This window comes from Rhinopithecus bieti, unplaced genomic scaffold (genome assembly GCF_001698545.2).
Source record: "Rhinopithecus bieti isolate Rb0 unplaced genomic scaffold, ASM169854v2 scaffold_54558, whole genome shotgun sequence".
Classification (NCBI taxonomy): Eukaryota; Metazoa; Chordata; class Mammalia; order Primates; family Cercopithecidae; genus Rhinopithecus; species Rhinopithecus bieti.
The window spans coordinates 24,153-45,552 of NW_016821123.1; the positions used below are offsets into that span (position 1 = coordinate 24,153).

Genomic DNA, 21,400 nt, shown 5'->3' on the forward strand with positions numbered 1-21,400 from the left:
TGTGCTGAGCTCGTGTGGTGGTGTCTGCCTGTGGTCCCAGCAATTCTAGAGGCTGCAATGGGAGGTCTCTTGAGTCCCATAGTTCAAAGCTGCAGTGAGCTATGATCATGCTTCAGCTTGGGTGGCAGAATAAGACCCCGCCTTAAAAAAATAAAAACTAAAAAATTATCTCTCCTGTACCTATTCATCCCTCCCTCTACTCATGTCCAACAATCCCATCCCAGGTGAACCTCTGACAAACACTCATCTTTTTACTGTCTCCATAGATTTGCATTTTCCAGAATGTCATATCGTTGAAATCATACAGTATGCAGCCTTTTCAGATTGACTTCTTTCTTTATCAATATGCATTTAAGGTTCCTCTATGTCTTTTTCTGTGGCTGGCTAGCTTTTTCTTTTCTTTTTTTTTTTTTTTTTTTTTTTTTATTATACTTTAAGTTCTAGGGTACATGTGCATAACGTGCAGGTTTGTTACATATGTATACTTATTTTTTAAAAGACTGAAAAATATCAAAGCAAAATTACTATTTTGTGACATGTAAAAGTTATATTCAATTCAAGTTTCAGTGTTTACAAATAGCTTTATTGTTTGAATATTTGTTTACGTATTGTTGATAAGTGCTTTTGCACTACGATGGCAAACTATTCAAGGAGTTGAGTAGTGTGACAGAGACCCCGATGGCCTGCAAAGCGTAAACCATTTGCTAACTGGCCCTTTACAGAAAAAGTATGTCAGTCTGTGGCTTACAGAAAACAAGAGGATAAGGTATAAGGGGAAATAAGTTGGAGGGTCCTATGGTCTTTGGTGACTGTTGTGATGCATAATAGCTGTTGCGTTCCTAATTTACGTAAGACAACTTTATATCCTTTTATTCTTTTAGTTTGAAAACTAAGTCTGTTGGGCTAAAATGATAGGAAGCAAATGATAATTCTCTCCTTTTTTTAAAAAAAGCAAGTGGTTTACATCTTTGTACTTAAATGTTTTGGTGACATAATGAAACTGATATTCATGGCATTTGTACTTTACAGAGATTAAACTAAAATTAAAATATTTCAAAATTCACAAATAGGGGATATTTGTTAATAAATCTATTTGGGAAATTCCTAGCAGAGGCTCTGTCTATAAAATGAACAGCGTTTCAGCAACTTCTCTTATTCACAGTGCTTGGTTATTCTCTAGGGAGACATACACAACACATCTCTAGTTACCAAACAGTTCAGTGTGATATAAACATGGCAAAAAGTCAATGAATTTGAGGGCAAGGGTTTCCAGCAATCGTCCCCCACTGCTTACTTCTTCCATGCCCTTTCTCAGTTTTCTTCAGCCAGGCAGCCATCCCCTCTGGTTTCTCCCAGACCCCCGCTGCAGGCTCCCAGCCATCACAGAAAGCCCCTTACACATTTTGGCTCAAGCAACTCTTTCTCTTAGAAATGCAGATCCCAACATTTCCTTTTAAACTCAGGCAACTTGGCTTTTTCCTGCCCTGTGATCTTGAAAGTTGCTTGGAGGAACAGCTGAGTGTATGGGGCTGTGGTCCTCTCAGGGCTGGCATATTGTAGCCCAGGGGGTGCCCAGGGGCCTTTCTGACTGGTTGGTTAGTTGGGTAAAAGAGTGGAGTCAGGAGAGCAGCAAATCCTTCTTAACTCACTATAAAAATGCAAGTGTTCCCCAGGCCTCAAATAGTCTCATCTGAAGATAAATTTCCTTTTGCCAAGAATTCTGCTGAAAATAATCCATCGTAGCCAGATAACAGCTATGCAAAGAATATATAATAGACTGGCAGGGGCATGTATGCCGATTCAATACAGAAAGGTGAGGGTTTCTTTTGCTGGGGTGTGGTGGGCGGGGGAATTCCTTATTGCAATCATACTCTACTTCTCCATCCAGAAAACTCTCCAACCCTCTTGGGGGACTCTCCATTTTCTACTCCCCCTTATGTACCTACCTAGACCATCTGCTCCCATAAGTCCTGCCTGACTCCTGATCCAGTTACCTATCACTGCATAAGAGATCACCTCAAAATGCAATGGTTTCAAACAACAACAATCATATACTGCTTTCTGTCACGGGTCCAGGAGTTGACTGGACTCACTAGGCAGCTCTCCCACAGGGTCTCTCTTGAGGTGGCAGTCAGGTGGTGACTGCGACTGGAGTTACCTGAAGACTCACTCTCCAGATCTGATGCCTGGGCTGGGAGACGCAACAGCTAGGTGCCGGAGCAGCTGCAGCTCCTCAGGTGTCTCTGTCTCCATGCGGTCTCCCTGATATGGTGGTTGTTGTATAGCCAGGCGTTTTACAAGGGTGATGACTCAGGACTCCAAAGCAAGTGGGGGAGAGAAAGGGAGAGAGGGAGAAACAGAGAGAGAGAGAGAGAGAGAGAGATTGTGTGTGTGTGTGCCAGTACGCGCAAGGTGAAATCTGTATTGCCTGTGAACTACCCACCATATCTTTGGTCCTCTTGACAGGAAACCTCCTAGAAATGTTTGCTGTCTCTAATCCCTCTCTTTACATTCTTCCAAGAACTTTGAAGTCATATTTTATTTAGCTAGTGTTCAAAACATATCTAGTGTTCGGCCAGTTCCTACCCCCTCCAGCACTGCCACCTGGGACTTCTGCTTGAATGACTGTAATAGCCTCTCCGCTAGTCTCCCTGCTTTTACCCTTGCCTCTCACTGTCTATTCTCAACACAGCAGCCAGCAGCATCCTTCTCAAATGTAAGTCAGACCAACTGACTGTCAGCTCAAAAATTTGCAATGCATCTGCATTCCACCCAGAGCAGAGACCACCATCCATGGAATGGTAGAGAAAGCCCAACATGCTTGGGGACATTCCCTCTCTGACTTCATCTCCTGTTGTTCTCCTACTCCCCCAGCTTCAGCAATATTGGCCTCGTTGCCATTTTTGTGAATATTCCAGCATGTTTTCACCTTGGGGCCTTTGCTCTAGGCTAATTCATCTGTCTGGAATGCATTTCCCCTGGATGTCTATATGGATGACTTTCTCCTTTCCTTGAGGTCTTTGTTTAGATATCAACTTCTTAATGATGCCTATCCAAGCTGCCCTATTTATCATCACATTCCTACTCTACATTCCTGATCCTTTTCACTCTGCCCTGTTTTCTTTTCCAGTAACACTTATCACTTGACATGCAATATCACTTCTGACAGTTGTATATTGTTGTGCTTCTTATTATTTAGAGAACATAAGCTACAGATGAGCGGAAATCTTTTCTATTTTGTCCGCTGATGTCCCAAACACCTAGAAGAGTACCTGGCATGTTGCAGACATCAATAAGTACTTGTTGAATTTTCCTTTTCACAATTTCCTTCTACATTGTTATGATGAGATTTTATTTCCTCTGTAATTTGATTTTAAAAGTTTTAATATAAAAAATATATTCTTTATGTTAAAAATCAAAGAATAGAGAAGGGTATAATAAAAAAAAAAATAAAAGAGTCCCTGTGTCCCCAGTGAAGGTCACTTCATACCGGCTGCCCAGAGAAATTGCTGTTAAAGGTTTCTTGTGTATTCTTTCCATTTTCCTCTGCAATACAAAATATATCATATATACTTATAAAAAGGCATTATATGCATCATGTTAATTTTTCAATGCGCTTTAAAATCCCCTTTATTTTTTGTAACTTAATAGTAGAATCATGGCATAGCTTTTATAGTCAATACCCATAGCTTCTACCACATTCTTTTAAAGGGACATTTGATAATTTTACTATTGGTAACTTCCCTTTTTTTTTTTTTTTTTTTCTCTTTTTGTCATTTTTTAGTAGAAGACGGGGTTTCACCGTGTTAGCCCAGGATGGTCTCAGATCTCCTGACCTCGTGAATCCGCCCGTCCTTGGCCTCCCAAGTGCTGGATACAGGCTTGAGCCACCGCACCTGGCCAACTTCCCATTTTTAACCATTCCTCTCAAATCAATGGATTGTCATGTATTCCTTCCATCTTACCTATTTCAGAGAGCTGAACAAACTAATACATAGTTTTATCTAAGACATATACAGGGCCAGCATAGTGGCTCTTGCCTGTAATCCCAGCACTTTGGGAGGCCAGGTACGCAGACCACCTGAGTCAGGAGTTCGAGACCAGCCTGGCCACATGGTGAACCCTGTCTGTGCTAAAAATACAAAAATTAGCTGGATGGTGGCAGGTCTGTAATCCCAGATATTCAGAGGCTGAGCCGGAGATACTTGAACTGGGTAGCAGAGGATTGCAGCTGATCAGATCCAGCCAGTGTACTCCGTCTGGGCAACAGAGTGAGACTCTGTCCAAAATAATAAATAATAAATAAATAAATAAATAAATAAGACATAATAATACTTCTTCAAAGAAAACAAAACATGTACTATTGTTTTTTTCCTCCCTCCTGTGGGAATTCTTAGAAGATTTATGGGGTTTGAAGCTTTGCATGGACATTTTGAAACAGTAGCAGCCTGAGGTTCAGGGGGGTTTATGAAGACCCCCAGCTGAGGACAGACCTGGCAATAAATTTCAGGGGGCTCTACACCACCATTAGAGTCATAGAATAAGCACAATAGAAAAAGGACCATTAAAGGTCAGTTAGCTAAACTCCAGTGTTTGTAGATGAGAAACGTCAAGGTTAAGGATACATTCAGTTGGTAGCCCTGTGTAGCAGACAGAGAGACTGAAACAGTGACTTCAGTTCTATGGTGCTCAACCCGCGAAAATAATAAACACGGAGAAATCAGACTAATCCCAGTCTTCTACTTTGTCGCAGACACAAACCGCTTACCTCACTTCCTCATTTTTTTGCCATCTAATAGTTCGCGCAGTTATATACATGTCCATCACTCCTTGATTTGCAACCAGACATCTCTTGCAAGTTTACAAAGTTTTGAAGATACAAAATGCTAATTTGGAAAGCATAAGCTTAAAAACAGCTTGGTATCATTTTTTTTTTCCTGTTAATAATCAGATCTCTACAACTGTAAACATTATGGTAGGAATCTAATAGCAGATCTACAAATCAGTAAATTCATCTTGAATGTCGGGTCTTCAGTCTTGGCCATCAAAATAATGCTCGCAGAGTGATAGGTTTTGGCCAGCCTTGAAGGTTGTTTATTCAAACTTTTGTTGAAGAGTGGGAAAGCAAGTGTTACCGTTTAGGCCTGATTTAGGCCCGCTTGCCGAGCACAATATATTGTTTTTCTGCCACCCATAAGATTGTCGCGATAGCAGAGAGAAGAGTTCTGTGCTCCAGGCCCAAGAGATACACACAACTTCTGATGATATAGCAGCAGATGTATTTGGTTCCTTAATTGAGCTCAATGGTGTTGACTCATCATTGATTCGCCTACTTTATCTACACAGTACGCTTGCACAGGTAGAATTCTGCAATAATGTTGTTGAATGACTGTGTGAAGGGCATTAATTCATTATGGCAGGTATAAGCTCAATGGCTTTAAATTCTAAATCACAGACTGCCCTAACTGTAACACTGCTGGATGATCCTGGCTTTCGGCTGTGTCCCCACCCAAATCTCGCCCCTGAATTGTAGCTCCGCATAATCCCCACCATGTCATGGGAGGGACCTGGGTGGGAGGTAATTGAATCATGGGGGCAGGTTTTCCCATGGCTGTTCTCATGACAGTGGGTAAGTCTCATGAGATCTGATGGTTTAATAAAGGGCAGTTCCCCTGCCCATGGCTCTCCTTCGCCTGACGCGGCCATGAAGACGTACGCTGTTGCTCCTCCTTTACCTTCCACCAGATTGTGAGGCCTGCCTAGTCATGTGGAACTGGTGAGTCCATTAATCTATTTTCTTTATAAATTCCACAAACAGAATATGTACATATATAATTAGAAAACAGAGAAACAGACTATCAAATGGAACAATATGGACTGGCATGTCATTAAGAAAATAAAAATATCTTATCTATATTTTTCACACACACAGTGGTCCCACTCCAAACACAAATACGCCTTTTTTTGGTGCGCCACAGAGTCTTGGCTCTGTCACCCAGGCTGGGTGCAGTGGTGGTGATCCTCATGCTCACTGCAACCTCTGCCTCCCCGGTTCAACTCTCCTGCGTCAGCCCTCCTTGGTACGGCTGGGATTGACAGGTGCACACCCACACCCACCTAATTTTGTATTTTTAGTAGAAATGGGGTTTCACAATGTTGGCCATGCTGGTCTCAAACTCCTGACCTCAGGTGATCCTCCTGCCTTGGCCTTCCAAAGTGCTGGGATTTCACATGTGAGCCAGTGTGCCCAGCCACCATTTTTTAATACTTGCAAATTTTCTTATAAAACAAACCGATTTCTCTATCTCCCAAAACCTCTAAGTGGCACAAAATAGAAGCATTAGAGTACCAAGAATCCTTGAACTGAAAAGGAAATTAATCAAAATGCAGACACACATTATACCAAGTGCATTTGCTGTAACTGTGTGAGGCAACTTGAATAGAATTGGTCAACAATGAGTCTGAATCTTGGTTTGAAATTGCCTGTCTGATCTCTGCTTCCACATCAATAAAATGAGAATATTTGTATGGCCTTTCAACTTCAGTATGAGGGATCAATGATGTAATATAAACAAGTCTGCCTTAGAACCTGGCATACCATAAGTAATAAAAGGCAGCCATTATTAAAAAAAAAACCATAAATCATGGTCTGATGGCTGTTCAATATAAATTCTATATTTTCCATTTTAACTAAAGAGATGATATATTGAGAAAATAGAAACACCTGTGTGTATAAAATCACCCATTCCCATTTTTACAATAATTAGTTTGCTAATTGAGCATCCAAATTTACCCAGTGTATTTGCATGTGTAATTAGCTATGATTCATTACCAAAGCCAGGCCTATATCATGGTACACTATGCTGTTTTACAAATCAAATTACAAAAGATGTATGTCTTTAGGCAATCATTACAAAGAAAAAAAAACCCTGAAGCAAAACAAAATAAGATAGATTACTTGTATCAGATGGAAAAACAGACTTGGCTTGTTGCTGAACCCTTAAATCTCAAAATAACGATAGTTGAAGCTAAGGTTCCAGCTTAAGTCTGAAGCAGGTCCTTTCCAATGGCTTAAAAGGAGAAATTTCTACACTGAAGGAAATTTCCATTGGAATAAAGGAATATTTCATACTTTTAAGTCATCTTCTCTAGATGATCTTTTAGGTATACTTTCTCTTTAAATAACAAATCTAGAAACGCTTTGTTCATTTGTTTAGAATTAACTCCATTCACGAGTTTAACACAGCCTAAGGGTTGGTCTAGACCAGAGGTTTGCCAACTATGACCTGTGGGCTAAATCTGTGCCATCACCTGTTTTTTTTTCAACCTGTGAGCTAAGAATGGGTTTTACTACTCTAATAAATAGTGAGTTCATTTTTTTCCCTCACCTGCTTGATCAGAGCCCAACTTTCCCATTGCAGTTAATCTTCCTTCTGGCATGGATCTTGGAATGCACACTTGCTGGTATCTCCGAGTTCCAGGCTTCCCGTGCAGCCGGTGTGGAGAGCCAAGAGATGTTTTGTTTGGCATAAAGCATTCCAAGGGTCAAGGGGCTTGGGCTCAACTATTGAGCATAGAACAAGGGCAGCCCCATCCTGACTGTGTCTCTTCCCACAAGAGACAAATGAGCTCTGTGCTTTCGCTGGGGTTTCAGGTTCAAAGGGACAGAGCGTCTGAGAAAAAGGATTATGAAAGAGTCCATCTGCAGCTCCACTTTCCGTGCCCTTCCAATGATACCACCCTCGTTTCTTCTGTGGGATGCTCCCCACTTCAATCCTTTCTTCAGAGGCCCCAAACCCTCCTGGTCTCTCCTTGTCACCTAGTGAAAATCTGATCTTCAGGGAAAAAGCCTTACTATTTATACTAGTATAATGTGAGTCTTCTATGGGATTTTAAGAAAGTTCAAAGCCTTGGTTTACTCAGCAAATATTTAGCTTGCACTCACTATGTGGCGAGCATCCTAATGATGGAGTACATGTAAAGACAAACAAGGCTTCTGGACCTCAAAGTGTTCTCCATCTATAGGGACAATGACTGAGTTGACATCTCGAGAAGTAGAATAGCAGAGTGGCTAAGAGTGCCACCTCTGTCTCAATCACCTAGGTCTCACCTCAGCATTCATTTCACTTACCTCATTGTAAATGAGCATATCTCTTAGAATTTGGATAAGCATTAAATAATATAGACTTGGAATGAATTTGCTTAGAATTAACTCCATGCACAAGTTTATCACAGCCTAAGGTTTGGTCTAGACCAGAGGTCTGCCAAGTATGACCCATGGGCTAAATCTGTCCCACTACCTGTTGTTGTTGTTGTTGTTGTTGTTGTTGTTGTTGTTTAATGACCTGTGAGCTAAGAACAGGTTTTACTATTCTAATTAGTTACATTCTAAATGGTTATTTAAGTACCTCCATAATATCCTCAATTTTGCTAAAATATTTACCATCTGGCCCTTTACAGAATAAGTTTGCTGACTTATTGGTCTGGACCAATGCTATCTAATAAAACTTCCTGCAATGATGAAAATGTTCTCTATCTGTACCCTTGAATACAGCAGCCACTAGCCTAATGTGGCTTTTTGAGCCCTTGAAATATAGTTAGTGTGACTAAGAGATTGAATTTTAATTAATTTAAATTTAAGGATCCACATGTGACTATGACATTAGAGCAGTTCTAGACAGTCTGAAGTCTAAAGACTCTATGCTTTGTCAGTGCTCCCCTCTCTCAATTGAATCAACTACCCTGAGGCTGCATGAGTCAAGGGGAAGGCCACACTCTTCAATCAGATTTTTTGCCCTGGACTGGCTTTCACTGTCTACTAGAAAATGCTTAATAGGAAGTGCTTAGAAAATGCCCATGGGCACACACTTAATTCATCTAAGTTGCTACTTTGTCTGTATCCATTAAATCTGCTTTATTTTGGGGTAAACTACAGTAGAAGTTGGCTTTTTCCACCTTGCAAGGCCTTAAAATTCAGGATATCTTACTCAACTTAAAGTGTAGAGTTGCAGCCAGGGCAAAACTGTATTTCCTTCTAGCCGTGCTTGCGGACTGGCTAACTTCAGTCCTATTTCATTTCTTTTGTAAGACTGCTAAAAACAGTAAGAAGCCACCAACACACATCATCATTATGAATATTGCCAAATCATTTCCCCTAAGAGTAAAGTCACAGTTGGCATGTGTTCTGCCCTCCAAGATAGCACAGGTGACAGTTTTATCAGATATCTTGTGATGGCATAACATGGGCCACCCAGCTTTGCAGCCTCTGATATCTGAGTCTTGCCAATAGCCTGATGACATCCGCATCCCATATTTTAGGTTCACTCATGGAGAGTAACTTATTTCCAAATTCTACACTGGTTAAAATTAGGTTTGCATTTGTGCAATAGAAAATCCAATTGACATTGGCTTAGCATAACAATATTTTTATTTCTCATAAACTCTTGGCAGTCAGCAGTTCCAAGCCATTATTTCTGCTCTGCTCTCTGAGGTCATATAAGGAAGGATCTGGATGCCCTGGGTCATCTACCTGGTTGCTGTACCATCCCTAGCTCATTTTTCTCATGTGCATTGCCCAAGATGGCTGGCTACAACATCCATATTACAAGAAGCCAGGTCGAAGTAGACAGGAGAAAGGGGAACAGCCCCACCATTTAAGGACATGTCCCAGAAACTGTACATCTCACTTCCACCCAAATTTAATTGGGTGTCACTTAGTCATATAGCCACACTTAGCTGCAAGTGTGTCTGGGAGATATAATTATTTTTCAGAGTGATATATGCCCAACTACAAATGGAGGTTCTGTCATTATGAGATGAGAGAAAGGCAGAAAACATGTTGAGATATGTGTAGTAAACTTTGGACTCTATGGAGAGAAAAAAGAACTGAGAGTATCAAAATTCAGGATCAAAATCAAAATTAAGGACCAAAAAATATCAATAACTATCAGCTGGAATAAGAACAACATACAGTTCAGCTACACATATACAAGTGGTAGCATCTTGTCTGGAAGGAACTAATGGTCTTTCTACATTGTATTTTAGACGTGTATTTTTTTTTCTCCCTTCCACAGGATTTTGAGCTCCTTAAGGGCAGAGACTTTGCATCTCCTGTTCCTAGTAGGTATCCAATACGTATCTGTCAAATGAAAGAATGAATATGAGTCAGTAGAATTCTAACATGTATTATAAACTTTTTTTCACAAGATAGTTGGAACAATTACTAGCTAAGGAATTGTTGGGGCATTGTCTGGTCCAGATCCACTGGCTGGGTCCTTAGTGTGTCCCGTATTGTTGTTTCTGTGTCCATCATTCTTTTGCAGGGAATCTTCTACTGGGCACAGAACCTGCCTCAGAGGGGCATATGGGTGATGAACTACCGAGAGAGGACTAGAACCCAGTTCTTCCAACCCTCCATCCAGAGTGCTTTTCACAACCTCACATGTAATAAGTGCAGTAGGGGTGAGAGGAAGGAGTGATTACTTCTGTCTGGTTTGATCCCAGAAGGTTTTTTGAAGAAAGTGTTTTTGAATGAGACATTATAAAACAGAGCTTCTTAAACCTTTTCCCCCAAGGAATCCCTGAGCAGATAGAAGAGACAGAAATCTGACCTGTGCTTGGTCTGGGGGTATAGACTGAAGGAACCTACTCCAAGGAGAATTTTTTTTCATTTTTCTTTACTTCACGATTCATTTATGCAGGCATTCATTCTTTCATTCGTGTATCTAACAAACATAACGAGGTCCTAATTAAGTGCCAGGCATTGTTTTACATGAGACCACAAAAGGCTCTACCCTCTTGCAGCTTACATTCTTGTACAGAATATACATCATACGAATAAGCAACATAAATCATCAAGATAATTTCTGACTGTGGTAAGGGCTATGACCGAAATCAAACAGGGTAGTCAATTACAGAGTGCATATACCTCTCTGTGCCTCAGTTGACTCATCTGTAAAATGGAGATAATAATAGAGGTCTAGGCTAGGTGCGGTGGCTCATGCCTGTAATCCCAGCACTTTGGGAGGCCGAGGTGGGTGGTTCACTTGAGGTCAGGTGTTCCAGACCAGCCTAACCAACATGGTGAAACCCCGTCTATACTAAAAATACAAAAATTAGCCAGGCGTGGTGGCACGTACCTGCAATCCCAGCTACTTGGGAGGCTGAGACAGGAGAATCACTTGAACCCGGGAGGTGGAGGTTGCAATGAACCATGATCATGCCATTGCACTCCAGCCTGGGCAATAAGAGTGAAACTCAGTCTCTAATAATAATAATAATAATAGTCCATAATTCCAAAACTCTAAACCAAAAGCTTTGTCCTAACTCAGTTGGTTGCAAACATAATATGATCTGAATGCATTTGAGGGTAGATCTTGACCTGAACTGAATTTTTTCTTTATTCTTTTTAATAAAGAATAAATAACTGAGTTTTTTAAAAAAATAATTCCACTTAGAGTGGACAATCTTATGTGTCACTACGGAAATTTTGTGTGTTTCATTATGGAATGCTGCCCCAGGACTCAATAGGTATTACATAATCTAGGGTACATGTAGCATATTACCTTCTAAAATTTGAAAAATTCTGAATTCCAAAACACATGTAGCACCAAAGTTTTTGGATAAGGGATTGAAGACATGTGGTATCCATTACTGTGAGGATTAAATGAATTAATATATGGAAAACACTCAAAATGATGCCTGGCATAATGGTAAGTGCTACCTAAGTTAACTACTATTACTATTATTATCACTATTCTTACATGGGAAGATATTTAGATAAGTTGGTCAGGGAAAGTCTCTCTGAGGATGTTTCACTTGAATAGGCAACTAAGGGGTGGTAATGACCGGGCTGTGGGAAAAGGAGGAGAAAGATGATTTCAGGAAGAGGAAACAGCAAGTGCCAAGACTGTGGTGGTTACAAGGCTGGCTTGAATGCAGAACAGAAAACAGACCAGATGGCTGATATGTGGTAAAGGAGGGGAAGGATGACTCAAGGTCAGAGAGGTAGGCTGAAGTCAGAACACCCTTGATATAAGCAGTGGTAAAGACTTTGGATTTCATTTAAAGTGTAATAGGAAGACATTGTAGTTGATCTGATTCAGGTTTATAAAGAACGCTCTGATGCTGTTTGATGAATGAATTGTAGAGGAGAAGGGGGAGCAGGGAGAACAATTTGGAGTCTAGTACAGTGGTCCAGATGAGACCTAATGACTAACTGGAGTTGGGAGGTGGTAATAGTCAAAGAGAAAAGTGGACAGGTGTGAGAAAAAGGTTTAGAAATAAGTGGTGGGGGGGGGGGAGGTTTTCTGATTAATTTGCATTCTAATTTATAATATGTCAGTGTGTAGAGACTAAAAATTTCACAGTCATTATTTCAGGTGTGTTAAGGCCAGTGGTGTGCTGGACCCTACTTGAAATTGGCCATGGAGGGAATATTTACCACTATAGAAATTGACAAATGCTACAAATCAAGACAACAAATCAGGGAAAGCTGATTGTTAAACATTTATCATCACACCACTGGTGAAGGTGACTTTATTTTTCTACAACTAAACTTCCTTCATTTTACAGCCTCCATTTTCTCTGATCACGAAAACACTTAAACTAGGCACATCCTGGGAAATGCGGTATGAGGACTGTTGTCTCAATCGCTTCATGTTTTCAACTCAACTCAGAGATCCTCCCACTTCTTCCCAGGGTCTCATTTAGGTACATGAGAATGGGATGGGAAGAGGGACCTGGTTCATGATTGTCACTTATCCATGTTGGCCCCCTCTGAAGTACAACTCCCCTCTCTGCTTTACAGTATCACTCTGGGCAGCATTACCAATTGCCTCCTAATAGTGGGATCTATGAACCCATTATGTCTTTGGACAAAAGCATAGCAGGGGTTGGGTCCAGGGCCTGGGATCCTATAACCATATAAATATTATTATCAGGGACTATAAAATGCTATTATGAGGGACCATAGCCATCCCCCTATCTTGACTCAACTCCTCCTCCCTGAGTAGTGAACATTTTTCCTAAATCTCTGAGAAAGACTGGTGCTCTAGAAAGATGTACCATATTTATTTAAGGGCTTCCTGTACCCACTGGCATATTGCCATATATTCTGAGGTATCTGAGTGCTCCTTTTGAGAAACATAGCCTTAAAGGATAATTAGAATTCTGGTGGGTGAAAATGGTAGGGAAGAGGACTTCAAACAGAGGGACTTGCAAGTCAGGGAACTTGGGAGTATCGACTAGTGAGGCTAGTAGAGGAGTTCAATCAGGTAAGCCAGACAAGTAGACAGGGGACAAATTATGGAAGACTTTGGATGCCATGATAAAAAGCTTCAGCTCATACAGTAAAAAATAAAATACAATAAGAAGTTTGGGTGCAGTGGCTCATGACTGTAATTTCAGCACTTTGGGAGGCTGAGGTGGGAGGATCGCTTGAGCCTGGGAAACAATTTCAAGGAGTTCAGAGCAAGAAACTGATTGATTAAGGTTTGGGAAGCTTGATAGATAGGGTGGACTGGGAAAGTGAGAGAGGAGGCTTTGGAGTAGACCAAGGGTAGAGGGATCTCAGTTGATATTATGTCAGCTAAAACCACAAAGCGAGGAGGATGTTAAGAACAATGAAGGAGGTCAACTGGACTCTCAATGGTTTTAATGATGGGGAGGAAAAGATAGGGTGGTGAGAAGAAGAGACAATTTTGTACGTCTAACTCCAACAAACTTTAGACACGAAAAAGCCCTTCTGAGCCATCTTGCATTGGAGGAAAAAAAATTGCTTATTTACCTCCAATTAGAGGAATTAAGGGAAGTAGGCTTTTTTTTGTTTTTCTTTTGAGACAGGGTCTTGCTCTGTCACCCTGGCTGGGGTACAGTGGTGTGATCATGGCTCACTGCAACCTCAAACTCTTGGGCTTAAGGGGTCCTCCCAACTCAGCCTCCCGAGTAGCTGAACTACAGGTGTGTGCCACCATGCCCAGCTAATTTTTTTTTTTTTTTTTTTTCTGTAGAGAGAGGGTCTCACGCTTTGTTGCCCAGGCTAGTCTTGAACTCTGGCTTCAAGCGATCCACCTGCCTTGTCCTCCCAAAGCGTTGGTATTAGAGGCATGAGCCACCACATCTGGTGGAAGTAGGCATTTGGTTTCTTAGATATCAACATGATTGGTTGATTCATTCACTTGGGAAGATAAAAGCATTAACTGAGCTAGATCCCTATGGTAGAGACACAGGCTGGACCACTCCATGTGTAAGTACTAAACTAAAACCAGTGTTCTGGAGTAGATGTTGCTAGAAATCCTGAAACTTGAGAGCAAGTCCACGATTAAAGTATTCTGTAAGGCAGAGTCAGTTGAAGGTAATAAGGTGATTATTCAAGTTCTTCTGCACTTCCCATATTCCCTTTTAGGGCCTTTCTCCCTAGGGTCCCAGTGTCTGTCATGCTAAACCTGGATGCACAAGAATCACCTTTATGGGTAGGTTCCCATATGTCGCAGTTTGCCTGACAGACTTGGTTTATGCCTATAGTCTTGGTATAATTATTAACAGCCCCACTTCACTCTTGTAAGTATACTAATGGATCAATTATATGGTTCCTCTGATTATGCATCACCCAGTCAGTGCCCTGACTCTATTACTGTCTCCTCTCCAAATTTATGTAATGTAGACTCAATGTGTAGGGAAAATGCTCATCCTAAAATCCCCTTGGAGGGGATAATTTGCAAGATTATTTCTGAAAACAATCCAAGATGAGAGCCAGATTATAGAATGTCAGTGCCAGAATGGCAGGAATCTATGTTTTATAATCAAATGCCACTTACTAGCTGGGTAACCTTGGGCCAATCAGTTCATATTGCTGAGCGATGTCTTCATTTGTAAAATGGGAATCTTAGAATATTCTGAGACTCAAATATTTTGAAAGACTCAAGTAATGTGTACCCGGGCAGGTTTAGCGGGTCAACATAAATTGCACTGAAGTCTTCATGTGTTATTTTTCCTGGGGGTATCCATATTCTAACATTTCTTCACCCTCCAAATTTCCGACTTTGGCAGTGAATTGATGGCTCTGTCATTTTAGTGTTCCATGTAACAACGAATAGAAAAATGCTGCTTCTACCATCTTGAAAGCTCTTTTGCTAAAAGCTAAGATGCTAAAAGCTAAATATGTAACTAAATAATTGCAAATCTCAGTAACTGAAAAATACAGTCATGGGGTTGGGGCTGCTGTTTAGACAGTTGAAAACAAGGCCTGAATTATTTGTTCTTAAAATGTTGCAAAAGAGAGGCAGCAAATGGGAAATTTTAATTCTGATTCTTGGTATGTTTTAGAGCAATGATTTGTTCTTTCTTATACTTTCAGATGTTTCCAGTGTGGACACTGAAGAGACAAATTCTTATCCTTTTTAACATAATCCTAATTTCCAAACTCCTTGGGGCTAGATGGTTTCCTAAAACTCTGCCCTGTGATGTCACTCTGGATGTTCCAAAGAACCATGTGATCGTGGACTGCACAGACAAGCATTTGACAGAAATTCCTGGAGGTATTCCCACCAACACTACGAACCTCACCCTCACCATTAACCACATACCAGACATCTCCCCAGCGTCCTTTCACAGACTGGACCATCTGGTAGAGATCGATTTCAGATGCAACTGTGTACCTATTCGATTGGGGTCAAAAAGCAACATGTGCCCCAGGAGGCTGCAGATTAAACCCAGAAGCTTTAGTGGACTCACTTATTTAAAATCCCTTTACCTGGATGGAAACCAGCTTCTAGAGATACCGCAGGGCCTTCCACCCAGCTTACAGCTTCTCAGCCTTGAGGCCAACAACATCTTTTCCATCAGAAAAGAGAATCTAACAGAACTGGCCAACATAGAAATACTCTACCTGGGCCAAAACTGTTATTATCGAAATCCTTGTTCTGTTTCATATTCAATAGAAAAAGATGCCTTCCTAAACTTGACAAAGTTAAAAGTGCTCTCCCTGAAAGATAACAATGTCACAACTGTCCCTACTGTTTTGCCATCTACTTTAACAGAACTATATCTCTACAACAACATGATTGCAGAAATCCAAGAAGATGATTTTAATAACCTCAACCAATTACAAATTCTTGACCTAAGTGGAAATTGCCCTCGTTGTTATAATGCCCCATTTCCTTGTACGCCATGTAAAAATAATTCTCCCCTACAGATCCCTGTAAATGCTTTTGATGCACTGACAGAATTAAAAGTTTTACGTCTACACAGTAACTCTCTTCAGCATGTGCCCCCAAGATGGTTTAAGAACATCAACAATCTCCAGGAACTAGATCTGTCCCAAAACTTCTTGGCCAAAGAAATTGGGGATGCCAAATTTCTGCATTTTCTCCCCAACCTCATCCAACTGGATCTGTCTTTCAATTTTGAACTTCAGGTCTATCGTGCATCTATGAATCTATCACAAGCATTTTCTTCACTGAAAAGCCTGAAAATTCTGCGGATCAGAGGGTATGTCTTCAAAGAACTGAAAAGCTTTAACCTCTCTCCATTACATAATCTTCAAAATCTTGAAGTTCTTGATCTTGGTACTAACTTTATAAAAATTGCTAACCTCAGCATGTTTAAACAATTTAAAAGATTGAAAGTCATAGATCTTTCCGTGAATAAAATATCACCTTCAGGAGATTCAAGTGAAGTTGGCTTCTGCTCAAATGCCAGAACTTCTGTAGAAAGTTATGAACCCCAGGTCCTGGAACAATTATATTATTTCAGATACGATAAGTATGCAAGGAGTTGCAGGTTCAAAAACAAAGAGGCTTCTTTCATGTCTGTTAATGAAAGCTGCTACAAGTATGGGCAGACCTTGGATCTAAGTAAAAATAGTATATTTTTTATCAAGTCCTCTGATTTTCAGCATCTTTCTTTCCTCAAATGCCTGAATTTGTCAGGAAATCTCATTAGCCAAACTCTTAATGGCAGTGAATTCCAACCTTTAGCAGAGCTGAGATATTTGGACTTCTCCAACAACCGGCTTGATTTACTCCATTCAACAGCATTTGAAGAGCTTCGCAAATTGGAAGTTCTAGATATAAGCAGTAATAGCCATTATTTTCAATCAGAAGGAATTACTCATATGCTAAACTTTACCAAGAACCTAAAGGTTCTGCAGAAACTGATGATGAACGACAATGACATCTCTTCCTCCACCAGCAGGACCATGGAGAGTGAGTCTCTTAGAACTCTGGAATTCAGAGGAAATCACTTAGATGTTTTATGGAGAGATGGTGATAACAGATACTTACAATTATTCAAGAATCTGCTAAAATTAGAGGAATTAGACATCTCTAAAAATTCCCTAAGTTTCTTGCCTTCTGGAGTTTTTGATGGTATGCCTCCAAATCTAAAGAATCTCTCTTTGGCCAAAAATGGGCTCAAATCTTTCATTTGGGAAAAACTCCGTTGTCTAAAGAACCTGGAAACTTTGGACCTCAGCCACAACCAACTGACGACTGTCCCTGAGAGATTATCCAACTGTTCCAGAAGCCTCAAGAATCTGATTCTTAAGAATAATCAAATCAGGAGTCTGACGAAGTATTTTCTACAAGATGCCTTCCAGTTGCGATATCTGGATCTCAGCTCAAATAAAATCCAGATGATCCAAAAGACCAGCTTCCCAGAAAATGTCCTCAACAATCTGAAGATGTTGCTTTTGCATCATAATCGGTTTCTGTGCACCTGTGATGCTGTGTGGTTTGTCTGGTGGGTTAACCATACGGAGGTGACTATTCCTTACCTGGCCACAGACGTGACTTGTGTGGGGCCAGGAGCACACAAAGGCCAGAGTGTGGTCTCCCTGGATCTGTATACCTGTGAGTTAGATCTGACTAACCTGATTCTGTTCTCACTTTCCATATCTGTATCTCTCTTTCTCATGGTGATGATGACAGCAAGTCACCTCTATTTCTGGGATGTGTGGTATATTTACCATTTCTGTAAGGCCAAGATAAAGGGGTATCAGCGTCTAATATCACCAGACTGTTGCTATGATGCTTTTATTGTGTATGACACTAAAGACCCAGCTGTGACAGAGTGGGTTTTGGCTGAGCTGGTGGCCAAACTGGAAGACCCAAGAGAGAAACATTTTAATTTATGTCTTGAGGAAAGGGACTGGTTACCAGGGCAGCCAGTTCTGGAAAACCTTTCCCAGAGCATACAGCTTAGCAAAAAGACAGTGTTTGTGATGACAGACAAGTATGCAAAGACCGAAAATTTTAAGATAGCATTTTACTTGTCTCATCAGAGGCTCATGGATGAAAAAGTTGATGTGATTATCTTGATATTTCTTGAGAAGCCCTTTCAGAAGTCCAAGTTCCTCCAGCTCCGGAAAAGGCTCTGTGGGAGTTCTGTCCTTGAGTGGCCAACAAACCCACAGGCTCACCCATACTTCTGGCAGTGTCTAAAGAACGCCCTGGCCACGGACAATCACGTGGCCTATAGTCAGGTGTTCAAGGAAACGGTCTAGCCCTTCTTTGCAAAACACGACTGCCTAGCTTACCAAGGAGATGCCTGGTGGTTTAAATTGTTTTCATGTATGTCACACCAAAAGCGTGTTTTGAAATGCTTCAAGAAATGAGATTGCCCATATTTCAGGGGAGTCACCAACGTCTGTCACAGGAGTTGGAAAGATGGAATTTATATAATGCATCGAGTCTTCTTTCCTATCTCTCTGTGTCTCTATTTGCACTTGAGTCTCTCCCCTCAGCTCTTGTATAAAATACTGTTGGGAAAGGAGTGCCAAGTAAAAAACACGGGGCTCTGATTCTCCTGTAATTGTGATGATTAAATATACACACAATCATGACATTGAGAAGAACTGCATTTCTACCCTTAAAAAGTACTGGTATATACAGAAATAGGGTTAAAAAAAAGCTCAAGCTCTGTCTATATGAGACCAAAATGTACTAGAGTTAGTTTAGTGAAATAAAAACCCAGTCAACTGGCCGAGCACGGTGGCTCATGCTTGTAATCCCCGCACTTTGGGAGGCCGAGGCGGGTGGATCACGGGATCAGGAGTTCAAGACCAGTCTGGCCAACACGGTGAAACCCTGTCTCTACTAAAAATACAAAAATTAGCTGGGCATGGTGGCAGGTGCCTATAATCCCAGCTACTTGGGANTGTTTAAACAATTTAAAAGATTGAAAGTCATAGATCTTTCCGTGAATAAAATATCACCTTCAGGAGATTCAAGTGAAGTTGGCTTCTGCTCAAATGCCAGAACTTCTGTAGAAAGTTATGAACCCCAGGTCCTGGAACAATTATATTATTTCAGATACGATAAGTATGCAAGGAGTTGCAGGTTCAAAACAAAGAGGCTTCTTTCATGTCTGTTAATGAAAGCTGCTACAAGTATGGGCAGACCTTGGATCTAAGTAAAATAGTATATTTTTTATCAAGTCCTCTGATTTTCAGCATCTTTCTTTCCTCAAATGCCTGAATTTGTCAGGAAATCTCATTAGCCAAACTCTTAATGGCAGTGAATTCCAACCTTTAGCAGAGCTGAGATATTTGGACTTCTCCAACAACCGGCTTGATTTACTCCATTCAACAGCATTTGAAGAGCTTCGCAAATTGGAAGTTCTAGATATAAGCAGTAATAGCCATTATTTTCAATCAGAAGGAATTACTCATATGCTAAACTTTACCAAGAACCTAAAGGTTCTGCAGAAACTGATGATGAACGACAATGACATCTCTTCCTCCACCAGCAGGACCATGGAGAGTGAGTCTCTTAGAACTCTGGAATTCAGAGGAAATCACTTAGATGTTTTATGGAGAGATGGTGATAACAGATACTTACAATTATTCAAGAATCTGCTAAAATTAGAGGAATTAGACATCTCTAAAATTCCCTAAGTTTCTTGCCTTCTGGAGTTTTGATGGTATGCCTCCAAATCTAAAGAATCTCTCTTTGGCCAAAATGGGCTCAAATCTTTCATTTGGGAAAACTCCGTTGTCTAAAGAACCTGGAAACTTTGGACCTCAGCCACAACCAACTGACGACTGTCCCTGAGAGATTATCCAACTGTTCCAGAAGCCTCAAGAATCTGATTCTTAAGAATAATCAAATCAGGAGTCTGACGAAGTATTTTCTACAAGATGCCTTCCAGTTGCGATATCTGGATCTCAGCTCAAATAAAATCCAGATGATCCAAAAGACCAGCTTCCCAGAAAATGTCCTCAACAATCTGAAGATGTTGCTTTTGCATCATAATCGGTTTCTGTGCACCTGTGATGCTGTGTGGTTTGTCTGGTGGGTTAACCATACGGAGGTGACTATTCCTTACCTGGCCACAGACGTGACTTGTGTGGGGCCAGGAGCACACAAAGGCCAGAGTGTGGTCTCCCTGGATCTGTATACCTGTGAGTTAGATCTGACTAACCTGATTCTGTTCTCACTTTCCATATCTGTATCTCTCTTTCTCATGGTGATGATGACAGCAAGTCACCTCTATTTCTGGGATGTGTGGTATATTTACCATTTCTGTAAGGCCAAGATAAAGGGGTATCAGCGTCTAATATCACCAGACTGTTGCTATGATGCTTTTATTGTGTATGACACTAAAGACCCAGCTGTGACAGAGTGGGTTTTGGCTGAGCTGGTGGCCAAACTGGAAGACCCAAGAGAGAAACATTTTAATTTATGTCTTGAGGAAAGGGACTGGTTACCAGGGCAGCCAGTTCTGGAAAACCTTTCCCAGAGCATACAGCTTAGCAAAAGACAGTGTTTGTGATGACAGACAAGTATGCAAAGACCGAAAATTTTAAGATAGCATTTTACTTGTCTCATCAGAGGCTCATGGATGAAAAGTTGATGTGATTATCTTGATATTTCTTGAGAAGCCCTTTCAGAAGTCCAAGTTCCTCCAGCTCCGGAAAAGGCTCTGTGGGAGTTCTGTCCTTGAGTGGCCAACAAACCCACAGGCTCACCCATACTTCTGGCAGTGTCTAAAGAACGCCCTGGCCACGGACAATCACGTGGCCTATAGTCAGGTGTTCAAGGAAACGGTCTAGCCCTTCTTTGCAAAACACGACTGCCTAGCTTACCAAGGAGATGCCTGGTGGTTTAAATTGTTTTCATGTATGTCACACCAAAAGCGTGTTTTGAAATGCTTCAAGAAATGAGATTGCCCATATTTCAGGGGAGTCACCAACGTCTGTCACAGGAGTTGGAAAGATGGAATTTATATAATGCATCGAGTCTTCTTTCCTATCTCTCTGTGTCTCTATTTGCACTTGAGTCTCTCCCCTCAGCTCTTGTATAAAATACTGTTGGGAAAGGAGTGCCAAGTAAAAAACACGGGGCTCTGATTCTCCTGTAATTGTGATGATTAAATATACACACAATCATGACATTGAGAA

At 40.9% G+C, this 21,400-nt stretch overlaps 1 protein-coding gene and 1 pseudogene across 4 annotated transcripts in view; both read left to right on the forward strand.

Annotated features, from left to right (window-relative positions):
- TLR7 (toll like receptor 7) overlaps window positions 1–18,839 on the forward strand; it is a 23,134-nt gene extending 4,295 nt beyond the window's left edge. For 2 of the 3 annotated variants that reach the window (XM_017860185.1, XM_017860186.1), the window contains exon 3: window positions 15,356–18,839. In XM_017860185.1, the coding sequence (XP_017715674.1) occupies window positions 15,356–18,502 (3,147 nt within the window). In that variant the 3' untranslated portion in view covers window positions 18,503–18,839. Of the gene's footprint in view, window positions 1–10,110; window positions 10,120–15,355 lie in introns of those variants that run through there. The other variant, XM_017860187.1, reaches the window with a different exon arrangement.
- On the forward strand, window positions 18,816–21,389 carry LOC108520701 (toll-like receptor 7; annotated as a pseudogene). Its single transcript, XR_001882982.1, has 2 exons — window positions 18,816–18,880; window positions 19,146–21,389. The product of XR_001882982.1 is annotated as a toll-like receptor 7 (transcript).
- Window positions 21,390–21,400: the final 11 nt, after the last annotated feature.